The sequence below is a fragment of the Berghia stephanieae genome, chromosome 10, assembly GCF_034508935.2.
Source record: "Berghia stephanieae isolate SIO BIC M18660-M18661 chromosome 10, UCSD_Bste_1.3, whole genome shotgun sequence".
NCBI lineage: Eukaryota > Metazoa > Mollusca > Gastropoda > Nudibranchia > Aeolidiidae > Berghia > Berghia stephanieae.
The window spans coordinates 15063961-15084723 of record NC_088369.1 but is presented as its reverse complement, the minus strand read 5'-3'; the positions used below and the strand labels follow the sequence as shown (position 1 = coordinate 15084723).

Here is a 20763-nt window from a genome sequence, read left to right as displayed (position 1 = left end):
TTAAGACAATAAACTGTAACGGCCGACAAAATGACAAAAACTATTTTACTACAATTTGGCCAGAAGACGTATAAGTCTTTATTATTATTATTATTATTATTATTATTATTATTATTTATTATTATTATTATTATTATTATTATTATTATTATTATTATTATATTATTATTATTATCATTATTATTATCATTATTATTATTATTATTATCATCATCATCATCATCATCATCATCATCATCATCATCATCATCATCATTTATCATCATCTCATCTTCATCATCATCATTATTATTATTATTATTATTATTATTATTATTATTATTATTATTATTATTATTATTATTATTATTATTATTATTATTATCATTATTATTATTATTATTATTATTATTATTATCATCTCATTTCATCATCATCTCATCATTCATTATTATTATTATTATTATTATTATTATTATTATTATTATTATTATTATTATTATTATTATTATCATCATCATCATCATTATCATCATCTCATCTTCATCATCATCATCATCATCATCATCATCATCATTATTATTATTATTATTATTATTATTATTATTATTATTATTATTATTATTATTATTATCTTCATCATCATCATCATCATCATCTCATCTTCATCTTTTAGAAATGGATCACGGCATTAAAAAAAAATAAAACTGAGAAATAGTATATACCGCCTCTTACTTATTTGAGTAAGGCTGTTCTTTTCTTTTCTTTCTTTCTTTTGTATTTACGAATATAGCATGTTATAAGTCATTTTATTCTGTTTCTGGCCCAACCCTATACTGTAAAAATGCCACGCTACTGATAATATAGTCCTTCAAATTGAGCTCTAAATTACAGTGTCAAGTTTTTAGAGCTGAAACAAAATATTTTCTTTTAATTTTGTGATGTAAAATTTAAATGCTTGTTGCATCGTAACGAATGTGACGATTTTCCTACCGTTGGTAAGGAGAGGGTTAAAAGGGACAATTCGAAATGCATAGGATCGAATCACTATTCTGTAGGGACTCTTAGTATGTATTTTATTATAATATATTATGTTATCATCGAATTTATGCGGTTTTAAACATGCCAGTTCTAAATTTGTGTATGATACATGATGTGTTGATGTAAAGCGCCAATGAACAATTCTAAATTGGAACTAGGCGCAAAAAAAAATCATTATATTATTATCTTATATTATATTCAATACATTAGAATATCAGTTGAATCATGGGGAATCTGGCGCTGATATGACCTTAATGTGTTGCAAGCGCCGTAAAACCCTTAAAAACACAAACACAAACAATCATGGGGAACAGAATACTTTCGCACAGTCGTAAAGCAAAATGGGTGTTCATAAATTTCAATAAATTAGAATGATTGTTGTGAAATCTCAGACGCATTCGTTATGGTCCAATTGTTACAGGCTTCTAAACTTTTCTGATTTTTTGTTCGCATCCCTTCGACTAAAGTTAAGACTTTTCAACTCAAACGTGAAGTCTGTCCTACTGTATGGATGTGAAACTTGGAACGCATCACAGGCATGTATAAGGAGGGTACAGATTTTCGTAAACAGGTGCATGCGTAAGCTACTCAGAATAAAATGGATGGATGGAATAAAAAATGAAGAAGTATGGAAAAGAACACAGCAGAAACCAGTGGGAGAGGAAATAGGAAGAAGACGATGGAGGTGGATTGGACACACGCTTAGAACGAATGACTCCACAATAACAAAGAAAGTATTGGACTGGAACCCTCAGGGCAGAAGATCAACGGGAAGGCCACGAGGAACATGGAGAAAATTAAAGAAGCTGATATACAGAGAAGTGGTAAGACCTGGAATGAGATTTTTTAAAAAAAGTTAGCTCGGGATAGAGAAGGATGGAGGCTGTTTGTCTGTGGCCTATACCCTGACCCAGGGTGAAAAAGGCAAATGATGATCTGATATATATATATATATATATATATATATATATATATTATATATATATATATATATATATATATATATATATATATATATATATATATATATATAAATCGTTGTCTATAAATTTAAATAATTAGCAGAGAAATCGTCCCGCAATTACACCGTTTTGAGGCGACGGGTCACATAGGTCTATGTGCACACATATATACAGGTCTGACATCCGAACCCACTTATGGGCCTATCTAGTTTAACATTGTTGTAACGGACAAAATTATTTTGCGTCATTTTTTAATTTTTTAAATTCATTTATTTTTTTATTTTTTGTTGAGATTTCCATTACAACAATGAGCCCACACTGATATTTGGGTTATCAGACCTGCAAATAAGTACACGTCGATATCATAGGCGTCGTATAAAAAAAATTATCAAATACGTGAATAAAGCCCTTGACTTATCGGCTATGAAGGACTTTCTTTGTGACGAAATAATATTTATATATGAATGCCTTCTTTCAAGATATTATAATATTGATTACTATTTTTTACCAGTCAACTAACGTGTTCTCGAAAGACATGTAGGCCTATTTAAAAGTTTGGCCAGAAAACTCGTCCTACAAAAAAAAAGGGCCCTCATCTTGTCAAAAAAAAAAGCTTTCAAACCTGGGACCTCGGGAGGAGGGAGGCCTTTAATGAAGTGCCAGGTTTGAGAGTGTTTTTTTTCCAAGGTGAGGGTCATTTATCAATAAATCGATCGAAATTTGAAGGACGAGTTTTCTGGCCAAATTTTAAAATACGTGTTTTTCTAGAGTACGACAGTGAACTGACTTGTCTTTGTCTGTTCTGGGCCGCAAAAAAATAAACAAAACAAAAAAAAAAAAGCAAAAAAAAAACGTGTCACCAAACAATCTATATTTATGTTTTTGTTAGGGTTTTTCTTTTTGTCTGTTTGTTTTTTGTTTTGTTTTGTTTTTTTGTTGTTGTTTTGTTTGTTGTTGTTTTTTGTTGTTGTTTTTTTTTGTTTTGCTTTGTTTTGTTTTGTTATGTTTTTTTTTGTTTGTTTTTTTTTTTTTTTTTTTTTTTTTTTTTTTTTTTTTTTTTGGGGGGGGGGGGGGGGGGCTTTGTTTTGTTGTTTTTAAAAAATCAGGAATGAAAGACATCCATGTTTGTCGTCACTTTGCCAGTTTAGTTTTATCTTCATCTTATACATACGACAGTAAACATTGTCATAGGGATATTAACCTTAAAAATACTGTTTTAATATAATATGTTTTATATATACATAGTATGCGCTTGGCTAAGAAGCTCACTATATTGCCATCCGGAATATTAACGTATATATATATATATATATATATATATATATATATATATATATATTGATAGTACACTGTATTAATATATTATAATACCGGTTTAATACAAATACGCTTCAACAGTTGTAACGTCACTTCCCTCGTAAATTAGTAACTGGCTCTAAACTATCGGAACAATGGCGGACGCCCTTATGAAATATTTCTCCGACGAGCATAAAAGCGTATCCAGAGGAGAAAAAAAAACATTATAAATCTGATCATCTTTTGACTTTTACACATTCTGATCACAAGACATATGAAAAGTTCTAGCCAGCATGAATAATAAATGTAAGAGAGTTAGCTTATAGCAAGTGGGTTTAATGAGTTCACAGTGCTTATATATCAGTTAAACTTGGTCATTATATTGAGTAGTCTAGGACAGTTTGACGGTCCAAAGTTAAAGGATTGGTCATTATATTGAGTAGTCTAGGACAGTTTGACGTTCCAAAGTTAAAGGATTGGTCATTATATTGAGTAGTCTAGGACAGTTTGACGGTCCAAAGTTAAAGGATTGGTCATTATATTGAGTAGTCTAGGACAGTTTGACGTTCCAAAGTTAAAGGATTGGTCATTATATTGAGTAGTCTAGGACAGTTTGACGGTCCAAAGTTAAAGGATTGGTCACTATATTGAGTAGTCTCGGACAGTTTGACGGTCCAAAGTTAAAGGATTGGTCATTATATTGAGTAGTCTAGGACAGTTTGACGTTCCAAAGTTAAAGGATTGGTCATTATATTGAGTAGTCTCGGACAGTTTGACGGTCCAAAGTTAAAGGATTGGTCATTATATTGAGTGGTCTAGGACAGTTTGACGGTCCAAAGTTAAAGGATTGGTCATTATATTGAGTACTAGAAAGTTACTTTCTTTGATCGGTGTTACTTGGTATTTGGGGATAATAGCATCAAATTATAGTCAGAATTTATTATTTGGCCGTACTGAACGTAAAACTAACGTTTACCAAAAGTAATATTATATCATAAAAGGCGGGGTTTAACATTATTATGTAGGAATTGACGTTTCAGGTTTGAATATGATTTGGTCTTACTCTTAGGGGTTGGATTATAGACTGACAGGGAACTGTCGAAACTAGTAAGAGGTGTGGCTTGAAATAATTTACAATAGGGGAAAAAGATAGTGTTGCTAGATTCTAGATTATTTTTTCTTCGATTCTACTTTACGATGAGCTGCACTTTCCTAAGATCTAACATCTTACTAAGAATCTTTATTTTACGGACTTAGAAATATTCCACGTATATTGAAAATGGTTACTTAGGCAAAATGACTTTATATTTGGATTGATTTTACGGATTTGAAATTTATGAAACTGATTGAATTATAACCATGCTATTTGATTTGGATTTGTAATTTATCACAAGAAATAAAACTGTAAGAATTGAAACTTGGAACCTGGATTTTTATTTGAATATCTTGATGTTGTGCATTCAGTTATCATCATCACCCCCGAACTCTTTCCTCATTATCAAATCTACAACACAACGCAAAGGATAATACTACCATCTATCAAAAAACCACTATACGATCATAAGCCATTACATATGTGAGCGACTACGCCACATAAAAAGTACCAATTTTCTTTGTTTAGAACCATGATGGCCGCCGTTGCTGGGCGACGTGACATCAGACTATTGAATCCAATTAGACGCATAACATTGGTTAGAAAGACGATATTATAGTTAGCTACGTGAAGTCATTGAAAAGTCAAATCAGATTCATGTAAGAATTAAGGATTTGTTACGGTACCTATCTTTTTAGGTGTCAAAACTATAGCTTCGTTTAGTCATAATTCTATAGGACTAGCTAGGTACTGACGGCGGTAAAGACACATGAAAATGTGTGTATGAAAGGTGGTACCAGACGAAGCATGAATAGAAAGTACAAGAAAAAAAAACATCCAAAAAAATGGGTCAACCTCGACTTTCATAATACACTTGTTCAATAGAGAGAAGGAGACGGAGAGACAGTGAGAGAGAGAGAGAGAGATAGTGTATGTGTGTGTGTGTGATAGAGAGAGATGGATTGAGAGAGAAAGAGATCGAGAGAGAGTGTGTAAGTGTGTGTGTGTGATAGAGAGAGAGAGAGAAAGAGAGAGAAAGAGATCGAGAGAGAGAGAGAGAGTCTGTGTGTGTGTATGATAGAGAGAGAGAAAGCGATAGAGAGAGAGATAGTGTGTGTGTGTGATAGAGAGAGATAGGGAGAGAAAGAGATCGAGAGAGAGAGAGAGAGTTTGTGTGTGTGTGTGTGTGTGTGTGTGTTGTTGTTGTTGTTGTTGATTGAGAGAGATATATATAGAGAGAGAAAGAGTTCGAAAGAGAGAGAGAGAGAGAGAGAGAGAGAGAGAGAGAGAGATTTGAATGGATTGATGTTGTTATGCGCCTTGAGCTTCATTGTATATTATTATTATTATTATTATTATTATTATTATTATTATTATTATTATTATTATTATTATTATTATTATTATTATTATTATTATTATTATTATTATTTGTATTATTATTATCATTATTTTTATTATTATTATTATTATTATTATTATTATTATTATTATTATTATTATTATTATTATTATTATTATTATTATTATTATTATTATTATTATTATTATTATTATTATTATTATCAGTATTATTATTATTATTATTATTATTATTATTATTATTATTATTATTATTATTATATTTATTATTATTATTATTATTATTATCTATATTCAACGCCGGTGCCTGCTCCTTAGTTTCTTTTACTAACAAAGGGTGGAGCTCCAAAGATTAATTTAATGACTATGCGAGAATTTCAACTGAGGTCAATTTGAATGTACGGATTGGGGCGCTTAAATGACCTACATAGTGTTGAAAGCACCATTAAACATCTAAATGCAACCAAAACAATGTAGGTACGTACGAATGATTCAATCCTAAAAATCTGTCACTTAGAACGGATAGTCGCCTCGCGTAAACCTTTGATCGAGTGAAAGTAAAAGTCTTCTCTTATTCCATATGAAAAGAGGAATGAATCGAACGTGTAGATAACAACTTTAGCGAGTTTCGGTTTATAGTATTCAATTGTATAACTGATATAGATATACAACCATTCAATCGTTCATTTATTCGTTCATTCATTCATTCATCAATCCATCTATTCATATATCAATTCGTCTATTCATTCATCCGTCAATCCATTTATCCATTTATCGTTCATTCATTCATTCGTTCATTCATTCATTCATTCGTTCATTCATTCATTCATCTATTTATTCATCCATTTATTATCCATTTATCGTTCATTCATTCATTCATTCATATCATTCATTCATTCATTCGTTCATTCATTTATTCATTCATTCATTCATTCATCAATCCATATATTCATATATCAATTCGTCTATTCATTCATCCGTCAATCCATTTATCAATTTATCGTTCATTCATTCATTCATTCATTCATTCGTTCATTCATTCATTCGTTCATCCATTCATTCGTTCATTCATTCATTCATTGATCTATTTATTCATCCGTCTATCCATTTATTATCCATTTATCGTTCATTCATTCATTTGTTCATTCGTTCATTCATTCATTCATTAATTCATTCATTAATCCATATATTCATTCATTCGTCTATTCATTCATACGTCAATCCATTTATCCATTTATCGTTCATTCATTCGTTCATTTATTCATTCATCAATTCATATATTCATTCATTCGTCAATCCATTTATCCATTTAACGGTCATTCATTCATTCATTCATTCATTCATTCATTCATTCATTCATTCATCAATTCATTAATCCATGTGGGTCTATTTGGGTCACTTTGAGCACACTTTGCAATGTGACCAATGACCTCGAGCCAGCGACTTCTTATAGATAGTTCGAAGATGACGTCACTCAGGTCTTTGTGATTGTTTTTTGCCATCCGCGTTTATGAGTAATGCTCACCGAACTGTATTAACCCGACTATAAACGTCCATGGATACACATAGTTTTGTGTGTTGGTCCGTTATACTTCCGGATGGCAATGTTATGAGCTTCTTAGCCAAGTGAAAACTATCTATAGATAGGATGGCAATGTTATGAGCTTCTTAGCCAAGTGCAAACTATCTATAGATAGTATGCGCTTGGCTAAGAAGCTCATACCATTGCCATCCGGAAGTATAACGGATCAACACACAAAACTGTGTGTATCCATGAACGTTTATAGTGGGTTAATACAGTTCAGTGAGCATAACTCATAAACGCGGATGGCAAAAAACAATAACAAAGACCTGAGTGACGTCATCTTCGATCTATCTATCAGTAGACGATGCCTCGAGCACATGGAAATATAATATAGATCATGCCTATTATAATAATTCTCTCAAACTTGGGACTTTAAGGAAGACTTCGAAGTCCCAGGTTTGAGAGTTTTTGCCAAGAAAAGGGCTATTTAAATCGATCGCTATTTGAAGGATGAGTTTTCTGACCAAATTGCAGGTATCAACAGACACGTCATCATCATTATCATCATGTTAACTGACAATGGGAGCGATCTATATTCATGTTTTCGTCCAACCTAGTCATCAATCACATGATTTGTTGCTGTCCAACGATTGGATATTTCTTCAGAAATGTAAACACGCTGCTTTGTTTATGAAAGTTGTAAACTCATGTGTCAAGCTGAACAAAATGACGGACCAATCCTGATGTTGGATATTTCTCAAATTGTGAACACTTTTCACGATGTGGGTCACTTTGAGCACATATTCCAATGTGACCAATGACCTCGAGCACATGGAAAGTTAATATAGATAGAATGCGCTTGGCCAAGGAGTTCACAACATTGCCATCCGGAAGTATAAAGGACCAACACACAAACACTGTGTAACCATGAACGTTTATAGTCAGGTTAATGCAGTTTAGTGAGAACAACTCACAAACGCGGATGGCAAAAACAATAACAAAGGCCTGAGTGACGTCATCTGCATACTATCTATAGATCATGCCCATTATAATAATTGTACAGATGTGTGTGTGTGTGTGTGTGTGTGTGTGTGTGTGTGTGTGTAAAACAGAGACGACCAGCTGCCGTGTCCACATAGATAGACACAGTGTGTGGATTATTGATTGGGTCATGGCCACAGCAGAGATGTATGATGTACCTATAATATAGTAGTAATATATCGCTCAGCTCATGGGATTAACATGACCAAGGGTCAGCGGCGTAGCGACCCTACTAACTAACTATCTAACTACCTACCTGCTGTTTGACCAATGTTTTTCTCACCACTGTGACTGCTGCCGTCTTATGACAAAGGGACGTAACTGACACACGGGGGTTAGTATTGAGTTATGGTCAGTAAATGTGGTCGAAATTTAAAGGATGTGTTTTATATTATGTTTCAATTTCAAACGGTTATAGATAGTTCGAAGATGACGTCACTCAGGCCTTTGTTATTGTTTTTTTTTTTTTTTTTTTTTTTTTTTTTTTTTTTTTTTTTTTTGCCATCCGCGTTTATAAGTAATTCTCACTTAACTGTTTTATCCAGACTATAAAAGTTCAAAGTTACACAGAGTTTTGTGTGTTGGTCCTTTATAGATAGTTCGAAGTTGACGTCACTCAGGTCTTTGTTATTGTTTTTTGCCATCCGCGTTTATGAGTAATGCTCACTGAACTATATTAACCCGACTATAAACGTTCATGGATACACATAGTTTTGTGTGTTGGTCCGTTATACTTCCGGATGGCAATGTTATGAGCTTCTTAGCCAAGCGCATACTATCTATATTTCTGATAGTTTTATATTGCACCTGACTACATTATGACCCAGATTGTATTGTGTGCTGTGAAACGGGGATTCCCATCATATATAAATAGCTCTTTTTTTGTTTTGTTTACATTGGCACTTAAGAAGAATTGAGCTTTTATATAGCGCAATATCCACTAAATGTGCTCAAAGCGCTTTACAAGGGGTCCCTGGTCAACAGCAACATTTAACATGTAGGACGTGACATGACGCCTGTTAGGCGATATAATATTTTTTTGGGACAGAGACAACACTGTTAACGGCCAGGTACTCATTTTACACCTGAGTGCGGTGAGAGAATGTGAGTAAAGAGCCTTCTCCAAGGACTCAACTATGCGCCGAGCGCGAGGCTCGAACCCAGGACCTTCCGATCCAAAAGCGAGTGTCATACCACTAGACCACATAGCCGCACTTACGTAATTTTACCATATTACGGCTTGTGGTCATTAGTGACAGCTGCTCCGTCCAGTGTAATTTACCAGGTAGCTGCCTGTACTCTGGAAAAACTTGTATTTAATTTTTTTGCCAGAAAACTCGTCCTTCGAATTATATTGATCGATTTAAATGACCCTCATCTTGGGAGGAAAAAAACAACTCTCAAACTTGGGACTTTAAGAAAGACTTCTCGGTCCCAGGTTTGAAGGTTTTTGCCAAGATAAGGGCCGTTTAAATCGATCGCAATTTGAAGGACTAGTTTTCTGGCCAAATTTTTAAAAACGTGTTTTTCCAGAGTACGGCAATTAAGTGGTAAAATTGGTAACAGGAATGTGTTCTATGTTCTATCATCGTATTCATTGACTCATTGATGCACTGATCTCTCTCTCTCTCCCTCTCTCTCTCTCTCTCTCTCTCTCTCTCTTCTCTCTCTCTCTCTTCTCTCTTCTCTCTTCTCTCTTCCTCCTCTTCTCTCTCTTCTTTTTCTCTTATATCCTCTTTCTCAATGTTTTGATCTCTCGATGCCTCTTCATTGCTTTCTCCCCCCCCCCCCTTCTCTCTCTCTCTCTCTCTCTCTCTCACCTAACTCTCTCTCTCACACACACACACACACTCTCTCTGTCTGTGTGTATGTGTGTGTGTGTGTGTGTGTTTGGTTGTGTATGCGAATGTGTTTGTCTGTCATAAAATTCCAATTCTTTCGCCAACTATAGATCTCGTCGTGGGAGTGCCATAAGACAACAGATTAATGTCTGTGTTTGTTTGCCTGTGTGTGTGTGTGTGTGTGTTTGCCTGTGAGTGTGTTTGGTTGTGTGTAATAGGCTTCAACGGTCGTGATGTCACTTCCCTCGTAATGACGCATAGTAACTCAGTAACTGATTCTAAACTATCTGAACACTGGCGAACGCCCTGCCAAATGAAATACTTCTCCGACGAGCATAAAAGTGTATCCAGAGGAGGAAAACATCATAAACCTGATCATGTTTTGACTTTTATACATTCTGATCTCATGACATGTGAAAAAGTTCTAGCCAGCATGAAGAATTAAAAAAGTACCGATTTTCTTTGTTTAGAACTAAGCTGCTGGTTGCTGGGCGGAGGTAACATCAGACTATTGAATCCTATTCTTTCGCCAACTATGTGTGTTTGGTTGTATTTGCGAATGTGTTTGTGTGTCATAAAATTCCAATTCTTTCGCCAACTATATGTAATTGGTTGTATGTGCGAATGTATTTGTGTGTCATAAAATTCCAATTCTTTCGCCAACTATGTGTGTTTGGTTGTATGTGCGAATGTGTTTGTGTGTTATAAAATTCCAATTCTTTCGCCAACTATGTGTGTTTGGTTGTATATCCGAATGTGTTTGTGTGTTATAAAATTCCAATTCTTTCGCCAACTATGTGTGTTTGGTTGTATGTCCGAATGTGTTTGTGTGTCATAAAATTCCAATTCTTTCGCCAACTATGTGTGTTTGGTTGTATGTGCGAATGTGTTTGTGTGTCGTAAAATTCCAATTCTTTCGCCAACTACGTGTGTTTGGTTGTATGTGCGAATGTGTTTGTGTGTTATAAAATTCCAATTCTTTCGCCAACTATCCACTCCATAGTGCCTTGTGGGGGGAGTATCGTAACGTCACAGGCAAATTAGTGTCCAAATATAAAATTCGACATTTATGCGTATCTGCCTGGCCATAAACCTCAATCACACGGGGACGTGAGAGTAATAAATATAGCTGATAAATATCTTTATGCTTTCGGCTGACATGCGAATGGCATCAGAAAATAGATAGAACGAATGAACGATAAGTGGTTTGATTACAAAGTAACCATTTTCAAATTAGGATTATTACAATTTTAATCAAAACGAATTTTGATAAACTATATGACGGAGGTCTCGTTTGCTCAGTTGAAAGAGCACTTGCTTTACAGGCAAAAGGACAGGGGTCAATTCCCCATCAGGTAGGATTTTTCTCTGACACCCCCCCCCCTTTCATCTGTCACTCAACAGTGATTGTGTAGCTGGATCTGTTACATCTGGCGGAAAGTACTTTGCGATAGAATGAAGTACAGCCAACCGGACATGTTTCAAATTTTTGATATAAGCGAAAGTTTTTCCTTTACAACCTGACGTTCTTTGATCTGATCTGAAAACAAAATAGGATTCAATGGTCTGATGTCACGTCCGCCCAGCAACCAGCAGCTCGGTTCTAAAATAAGAAAATCGGTACTTTTTATTCTTTATGCTGGCTAGAAACTTTTTCACACGTCAAGTGATTAGAATGTATACAAGTCAAAACATGATCAGATTTATAATGCTTTTCTCCTCTGGATACGCTTTTATGCTCGTCGAAGAAATATTTCATAACGACGTCCGCCATTGTTCCGATAGTTTAGAACCAGTTTCTAAGTTACTATGCGTCATCACGAGGGAAGGGAATGTCACGTCACGACTGTTGAAATTTTGCATGGCCAACAACATATTATACCCACAACCAAAGAAAATGTATTATTTCCGAATTTTATATCCATAAATTAAAAATATATCCCTTTTTAAAGTTATAAATAAAAATAAAAAAAAAAAATTGAGCTTTTATATAGCGCAATATCCACTTAACGTGCTCAAAGCCCTTTACAAGTGGTCCCTGAACAACAGCAACATTTAATATGTAGGACGAGACATGACGCCTGTTAGGCGATATTACAATTTTTCGGACAAAGACAACGCTGTTAACTGCCAGGTAGTACTCATTTTACACATGAGTACGGTGAGAGAATGTGAGTAAAGAGTCTTTTCCAAGGACTCAACTATGCGTCGAGCGAGGCTCGAACCCAGGACCTTCCGATCCGAAAGCGAGTGTCATACCACTAGACCACATAGCCGCACTAGTTATATTTAAAAAATACTCAAACTGTAACACGGATAAATAAAATGTAATGTTTACAGTCCAACAAGTTACAAAATAACATTATTCCACTCCTCTCGTTAGAAAACCCTATCATTTCTTATTATATACGTAGATAATCGCTGAATAATGTTTTGAACGCGTTGAATCCGTATTAAATTTCATGAATGACTCTTTTTTGTGAACGCGATAATATTTTGTAATATAATCTGTCACACCTCAAGTTTATTCAATCAAAAACCAGAGGCGTAACGCATTTTCGATTTTTTTTTTTTTTTTTTGTTTGTTTGTTTGTTTGTTGTTTTTGTTGTTTGTTTGTTGTTTTTGTTGTTTGTTTGTTTGTTTTTTTTTTTTTGTTTTTTTTTTTTTTTGAAATTCTAACTTTCCTTTCTTAACTCATTCAACCCTAACACCGATTATATCCGTAGTTTACCAGGGTTACTTTTACCCCATGCCTATTCATTACATTTTCCTGAGACAAATTATAAGCGTAGTATCAAAGTTAATATTTTAAAATGTTTACACGTTAATGACAGTTGAACAAAACGATCTATATCTACATGCTCATTTCTAATATATTTTTCCCATTTTGAAAAGTAGCAAAAATCTCTAGAATTGAGTGAGTTAAGTTTTCAATATTGGATTTGAAAGACATTCAAGGCAATAATACGCAGTAGAGTGTCGATGAAAAGCAAGTCTTTCATTCTATTTATAAATGCGATTGTGAAGTCAGACGAACGTGATACCATTGTGCCTTTATATTAATATGCCACTCTTGGATGGATTTGGAACACAGAATGAATGAAAAGGCTTCATTCCACATTAGAATAATATCATTTGAAGGCTCGTTTTACAAAAATCGTTAAATCGATTTTTTTATTTTTTAAAATTAATTTTTGTTAAGTTGACATTTTCTATCCATGAGATAAATTGAAATGTCAACTTTATTTTAAGCATAAAATGGCACAAAAACTTCCTTAGATTTGTATGAATTTGAAATTTAAATAATATGATGAAATAATAATAGACCGAATGAGAAATCTAAGGGGAAATAATCCTTACCATCTCAAAATGGGGTAAAAAGGAGTTAGGGAGTTTTTTTGGAAAACTACTTTTCACTTTCTACGTGACGCCACTGATTATGAAATAATGACAGTATTAGGCCATGTCAGTGTATCTAAAAGTTGAGCTTTTATATAGCGCAATATCCACTAAACATGCTCAAAGCGCTTTACAAGGGGTCCCTGGCCAACAGCAACACATAACATTTAGGACGAGATATTATAACTTTTTGGGACAGAAACAACGCTGTTAACGGCCAGGTACTCATTTTACACCTGAGTACGGTGAGAGAATGTGAGTAAAGAGCCTTCTCCAAGGACTCAACTATGCGCCGAGCGAGGCTCGAACCCAGGACCTTCCGATCCGAAAGCGAGTGTCATACCACTAGACCACACAGCCGCACTATCTACTATAATATATCTACTATAAAGCAACTGAAGGTTGACATGAGTTTTATCGACAAGGGCTCTATTAACTGAACTATCGGGACCACCCCCCGCCCCCTTTCCTCACCCCCACCCCCTTCTATTTTGAATATGTATGTATGTTTATATCCTTCAATTAAAAAAAAACACAAAAAAACCAAGACCAGAAAGTCATAATGACCTCATGAAATATTAATGAGGGGCGTTGAAGGCGGTCGTTTGTTTGTTTGTTTGTTTATTTGTTTGTTTGTTTGTTGTTATGACAACTTAACGGGGTGTGTTCATGAGAAAAGCGGCGATGACAAACGATGACAGTGACAAATTCAATGTTTTGACATTCATAGGCTAAGTTTGCCATATAGATAGAACGACGATGACGTCACTTTGTTATTATTATAATATTTTGCCATCCGCGTTTATGATTGATTCTCACTAAACTGTATTATCCAGACTATAAACGTTCATTGTTACACATAGTTTTGTGTGTTGGTCCGTTATACTTCCGGATGGCAATGTTGTGAGCTTCTTGTAAAAAGTTAATCCGTGAATTAAGAGAGGATTTGAATGAAAATGGAACTGAGCTTCTCAATTATTAATATCTTGTAACAGGAGTGAAAGGAGCTAATCGGAGAATTATCACGTATTATGCATTAATAACAGATTGGCGTCGCAATATGGCATAAAGGCGTTAACCCGTGTATTAACTCTCTCCTTACCACCTATTGGAAAATCGTCACATTTGTGACCCTTCATCTCAAAACGGTAATAAGTCGGGTTGGTTAAGATGTTGAAAATTGAATTTATAGCCAAAAATGTCAGACTTGTGTTGAGTTTGTATGAGTTATTGAGGAGAATGGATACCGTATTTTCGGGTGCCAATGCCAACAATTTATATTTTTGACCAGTTTAACATTAAATTCGCCCTTTAAGCATATGGGTCGTTCCGACATAATACCGTTTTGAGACGATGGGTCACATTTAATTTCTTTTTGCCATAGCTATGAAAACTTGACATTCTGGAATAGAGCCCATATTGACGAACAATGTTATGTATAGAATGTTCTTGTTGTTTTTCTGTTTGAGTAAGATATGTATGTTTTTGTGTTGGGTGGGTGTGAAGTTTTGGGGGAGAATTCTGAAAATGGCTGGTAAGAAGAGGGTTAACTCACTCAACCCTAACACCGACTATATCCGTAGTTTACCCGGGGTTACTTTTACCCCATGCCTATTTGTTAAATTTTTCTGAGACAAATTATAGGCGTAGTATCAAAGATAATGTTTTTAGTTTTTACATGTTTTATGGTAGTTGAATAAAAATATCTATGCACATGCTTATTTTTAATACATTTTTTGCTATTTTGAAAAGTAGCAAAAAAAATATCTGGGATTTAGTGAGTTAAGAGGGGATTTGAATAAAAACGGAACTTCTCAATTATTAATATCATGTAATATAATATAATATAATATAATATAATATAATATATAATATAATATAATATAATAAAATATAATATAATATAATATAATAATAATATAATATAATATAATATAATATAATATAATATAATATAATATAATATATAATATAATATAATATAATACAATATAATATAATATAATATAGTATAATATAATATAATATAATATAATATAATATAATATAATATAATATAATATAATATAATATAATATAATATAATATAATATAATATAATGTAATATATTATAATATATATATAATATAATATAATATAATATAATATAATATAATATAATATAATATAATATAATATAATATAATATAATCAACCCGACTTAACACCGTTTTGAGGCGAAGGGTCACATTTTACAAAAGGCATTATCTCAAAGGAAGAAAAATAAAAGATTAAGCTATAATATAATATCCACTAAACGTGCTCAAAGCCCTTTACACTGGTCGGTCCCCTGACCAACATCGACACTTAACATGTAGGACGAGACATGACGCCTGTTAGGCGACATTAATTTTTTTCCGACAGAGACAACGCTGTAAACTGCCAAGTACTCATTTTATTGCTTGTTTATTCATAATTTTAACAACGCCACTATCACATTATCTCATTCATCTTTAATGTTTCGTTCATCGTATTTTGTTGATAAACTGGAAACCCGAAAAGTCCATTTTATCTGTTTACTACGTATATTAAATTGAAGCTAACATTCAATTTCACATTGTTATTTATTTCTTCGAGTTTCGATCACTAACATTTACATTATCCTTTGGATAGGACGCTAGTCTATCGCAAAGTACTTTCCGCCATATCTGACATACCCAGCTACCCATGTATTGCTGGGTAGACAGGGGGGGGGGGGGTATTTTTAAAATCTCGTCTGTACCCGGGATCGATCTCTTTGTGAAGCGAGAGCTCTACCAATGGAGCTTTTGGATAACTGGCGGGCGTTATCATCAGCGGGGTGGGATGGCCGTGTGAATAAAGCATTACGCGTGCATCCGGATGTCCCTGGTTCGAGCCCCCCGTTGCCAGCAGTTTTTTTTTTCTTCTTTTAGCAAGAAATTTAGCGCATATTTATTGTTGTTGCTCACTTAAGGGTAGAGTCTGTTTTTTGAAATTGTTGTTGTTATTGTTGATGATAATGATGATGATGATGATGATGATGATAATAATAATGATGGTGATGATAATGATGATGATAATGGCGATGCTGATGATAGTGATGATGATGATGATGATGATGATGATGATGATGATGATGATGATGATGATGATGATGATGATGATGGATGATGATGATGGTGATGATGATGATGATGATGATGATGATGATGATGATTATGAGGAGGAGGAGGAGGAGGAGGAGGAGGAGGAGGAGGCGGATGAGGAGGATGATAGTGATGATGATGATGATGATGATGATGATGATGATGATGATGATGATGATGATGATGATGATGATGATGATGATGATAGTGATGATGATGATGATGATGATGATGATGATGATGATGATGATGATGATGATACTGATGGATGATGGATGATAATGACAACTCACAGAAATCCTATTTTGACTTCAGCGTATACGATGAGAGAAAACAATGCCCCATACACGAAAATGAGTCTGAACAGTTTCTTCTTGATACATTTGGTGATCAAATTGACGAACAGGTTGGGTCTGAAAAATACAAATAGAGAAATTAGGCAATCATTTGGTGGTAATTGGATTCAATAGTCTGATGTCTGTATCTGTATCTGTATCTGTATCTGTAATAGTCTTCAACAGTCGTAACGTCACTTCCTTCCTAATGACGTATGGTAACTTAGTAACACTGGCTCTAAACTATCGGAACAATGGCGGACGCCGTATGAAATATTTCTCCGGCGAGCTTAAACGCGTATCCAGAGGGGGAAAAAACCCATCAATTTGATCATGTTTTGACTTTTACACATTCTGATCACAAGGCATATGAAAAGGGAATGAAAAGTTCTAGCCAGCATGAAGAATAAAAAGTAATGATTTTCTTTGTTTAGAACCAAGATGGCCGCCGTTGCCGGGCGTGTGACATCAGACTACTGAATCCAATTGTATCTGTATGGTTGGCGCCGAAGACACCAATGGTCTGGTTGTATTTCAGCGGCGTCCTCATTGGGCGCTGGCCATGACGTAACTATAGTCGGCCATGGCGCGGGCCCATGTCAGTCGGGCCTTGAAATCGTTTAGGTGTTGTGCCATGATGACCAGTTCAACCAGCCCATTCCACTCCGAGATAGTTCTAATGAAGAAAGAATTTCTGTAGTTTTGTGTTCTTGTCGGTGGGATTTTGAAGCAGTTCGAATTGTTTGTGGCGTATCTGTCAATGGGGTTTTCGGTTATGTGGTTGGCAAAAGTGAGTGCTCGGATTTTTCTTTTGTCGGCCAGCAACGAGCAGCTTGGTTCTAAACAAAGAAAATCGGTACTTTTTATTCTTCATGCTGGCGAGAACATTTCATAATATGTCATGTGATCAAATAGTATAAAAGTCAAAACATGATCATATTTATAATGTTTTTCTCCTCTGGATAGACGGTTAAGCTCGTCGGAGAAATATTTCATACATAAGGGCGTCCGCCATTCTTCCGATAGTTTAGAGCCAGTTACTAAGTTACTACGCGTCATTACGAGGGAAGTGACGTCATGACTATTGAAGCCTATTAACAGTTTTGGGTGCAAAGTATAGCAGCGGTACAGAACATTGCTGGATGGATGGGTATGAGAAGAGAAAAAAAAACCCGCTGCATCCGGGAGAAATCTCGGTCAATTTGCATGTAAAGCGAGTGCCCCATCAAGTGAGCTATCGGGATACCCCCCCCCCCTACCCTCATTCTATTTATAGAACGAAGATGACGTCATTCTGGTGTTTGTTATTGTTTTTTTAACTGTATTAACCAAACTATAAACGTTTAAAGATCTATAGATAGTATGCGCTTAGCTAAGAAACTCACAACATTGCCATCCGGATATATAACGAAATAACACACATAACTATGTGTAACCATAAACGTTTATAGTCTAATACAGTTAATACAGTTCAGTGAGAATTAATCATAAACGCGGATGGCAAAAAACAATAACAAAGACTCGAGTGACGTCATCTTTGAACTATCTTTCGATAGTATGCGCTTGGCTCAGAAACTCACAATATTGACATCCGGATATATAACGAATCAACAAACAAAACTATGTGTAACCATAAACGTTTATAGTCTGGTTAATATAGTTCAGTGAGAATTACTCATAAACGCGGATAGCAAAAAACAATAACAAAGACCTGAGTGACGTGAACTTCGTTCTATCTATAGATAGTATGCGCTAGGCTAAGAAGTTCACAACATTGCCATCCGTAAGTATTAAGGACCATCACACAAAACTCTGTGTAGCCATGAACTTTTATAGTCTGGATAAAACAGGTAAGTGAGAATTACTCATAAACGCGGATGGCAACAAACAAAAACAAAACAATAACAAATACTCGAGTGACGTCACCTTCTTTCTTTCTACATTCCTCACAACGGAAGGTACGCGTTTTACACTGTGAACCCTCGCGTGCATCAGACAACACATACATTTAGACTAAGGTTAACTCACTCGACCCTAACACGTACTATATCCGTAGTTTAAAAATTAAAAAAAAAATGAGCATTTATATAGGCAATATCCACTAAGCGTGCTCAAAGCGCTTTACAAGAGATCCCTGGTCAACAGCAACATTTAACATGTAGGACGGGACATAAAGCCTGTAAGGCGATATTACAATTTTTCTGACAAAGACAACGCTGTTAACGGCCAGGTACTCATTTAACACCTGAGTACGGTGAGAGAATGTGAGTAAAGAGCCTTTTCCAAGGACTCAACTTTGCGCTGAGCGCGAGGCTCGAACCCAGGACCTTCCGGTACGAAAGCGAATGTCATACCACTAGACTACCGCAGTTTACCCGGGTTACATTTACCCCATGCCTATTTATTACATTTTTTTTTTCTGAGACAACTTACAGGCGTAATATCAAAGCTAATGTTTTTAGTTTATGCGTGTTCATAAAAGTTGAATAAAACTATCTATGTAAATGCTCATTTTTAACAGATTTTTTTCCCATTTTGAAAAGTAGTAAAAATCTCTAGGATTGAGTGAGTTAAAATATGACAACTTCTACGCCACCATTCATTCTTTGTCAACTGCAATCGTTTCTTTATCTTCATTTCCAGATCAAAGCCCCTTCCTTATCTCCATATATATATATATCCCCTTATTCTGTTCAGGAATCAGCCGAAGTGTGTCTGTGTGTGTGTGTGTGTGTGTGTGTGTGTGTTTAATCTTCGTCAAGTGTGTCATTTGGAGTTTATATCCCCTTAGTGTGTTCTGGAATCAGCTGAAGTGTGTGTAATTCTGTCAAGTGTGTCATTTGGGGATCGATAAGAAACGCCCCCGTTTGTTCTAGTTAGTGCGGCTATGTGGTCTTGTGGTATGACAATAGCTTTCGGATTGGAAGGTCCTGGGTTCGAGCCTCGCGCTCGGCGCATAGTTGAGTCTTTGGAAAAGGCTCTTTACTCACTTTCTCTCACCGTACTCAGGTGTAAAAAGAGTACCTGGCCGTTAACAGCGTTGTCTTTGTCCGAAAAATTGTAATATCGCCTAACAGGCGGCATGTCCCGTCCTACATGTTAAAATGTTGCTGTTGACGAAGGACCGCTTGTAAAGAGCTTTGAGCATATTTAGTGGATATTGCGCTATATAAAGCTCAATTTTATTTTTTTATTTTTTTAAATTTTATTTTTATAAATAAAACCCAGTTATAAGTTGTTTTTTAAATTGACATTTTATAACGTGCTCAAAGCGCTTTACAAAGGGTCCTCAGCCAACAGCACGTAATATGTAGAACGAGATATGATGACTGTAAGACAATACTACATTTTTTTTCCGGACAGGTACTGTGTGAAGGTAGCAGCACATCTGACCGGTAATCAGAAGGTGTAAGGTTCGATCCCCAGTCGAGTGTTTACATATCATATTTAGAAACATCCAATCGTTGGACAGCAACACATCATGTGAGCGATGACTCGTTTGGACGAAAACTGAATAAAGATCGCCCCCCATTTAAACATTACGAAGTCAGAAGTTTCTCGTCTCAATATTTTTGTCTCGGATGACAATCGATAGATAGTTCGAAGATGACGTCACTCAAGTCTTTGTTATTGTTTTTTGCCATCCATGTTTATGAGTAATGCTCACTGAACTGTATTAACCCGACGATAAACGTTCATGGATACACACAGTTTTGTGTGTTGGTCCGCTATACTTCCGGA

The 20763-nt window shown here is 35.0% G+C and overlaps 1 protein-coding gene across 6 annotated transcripts in view; it reads right to left on the bottom strand.

Moving 5' to 3' along the window:
• LOC144980706 (uncharacterized) overlaps positions 1 to 20763 on the bottom strand; it is a 136196-nt gene that overhangs the window by 31106 nt on the left and 84327 nt on the right. For all 6 annotated transcript variants that reach the window (XR_013646937.1, XR_013646938.1, XR_013646935.1 and 3 more), the window contains exon 3: positions 16981 to 17100. Coding sequence is in view for 1 of the 6 variants with exons in the window: in XM_078928422.1 (XP_078784548.1) it covers positions 16981 to 17100 (120 nt within the window). In the remaining 5 variants the exon portion in view is untranslated. The remainder of the gene's footprint in view (positions 1 to 16980; positions 17101 to 20763) is intronic.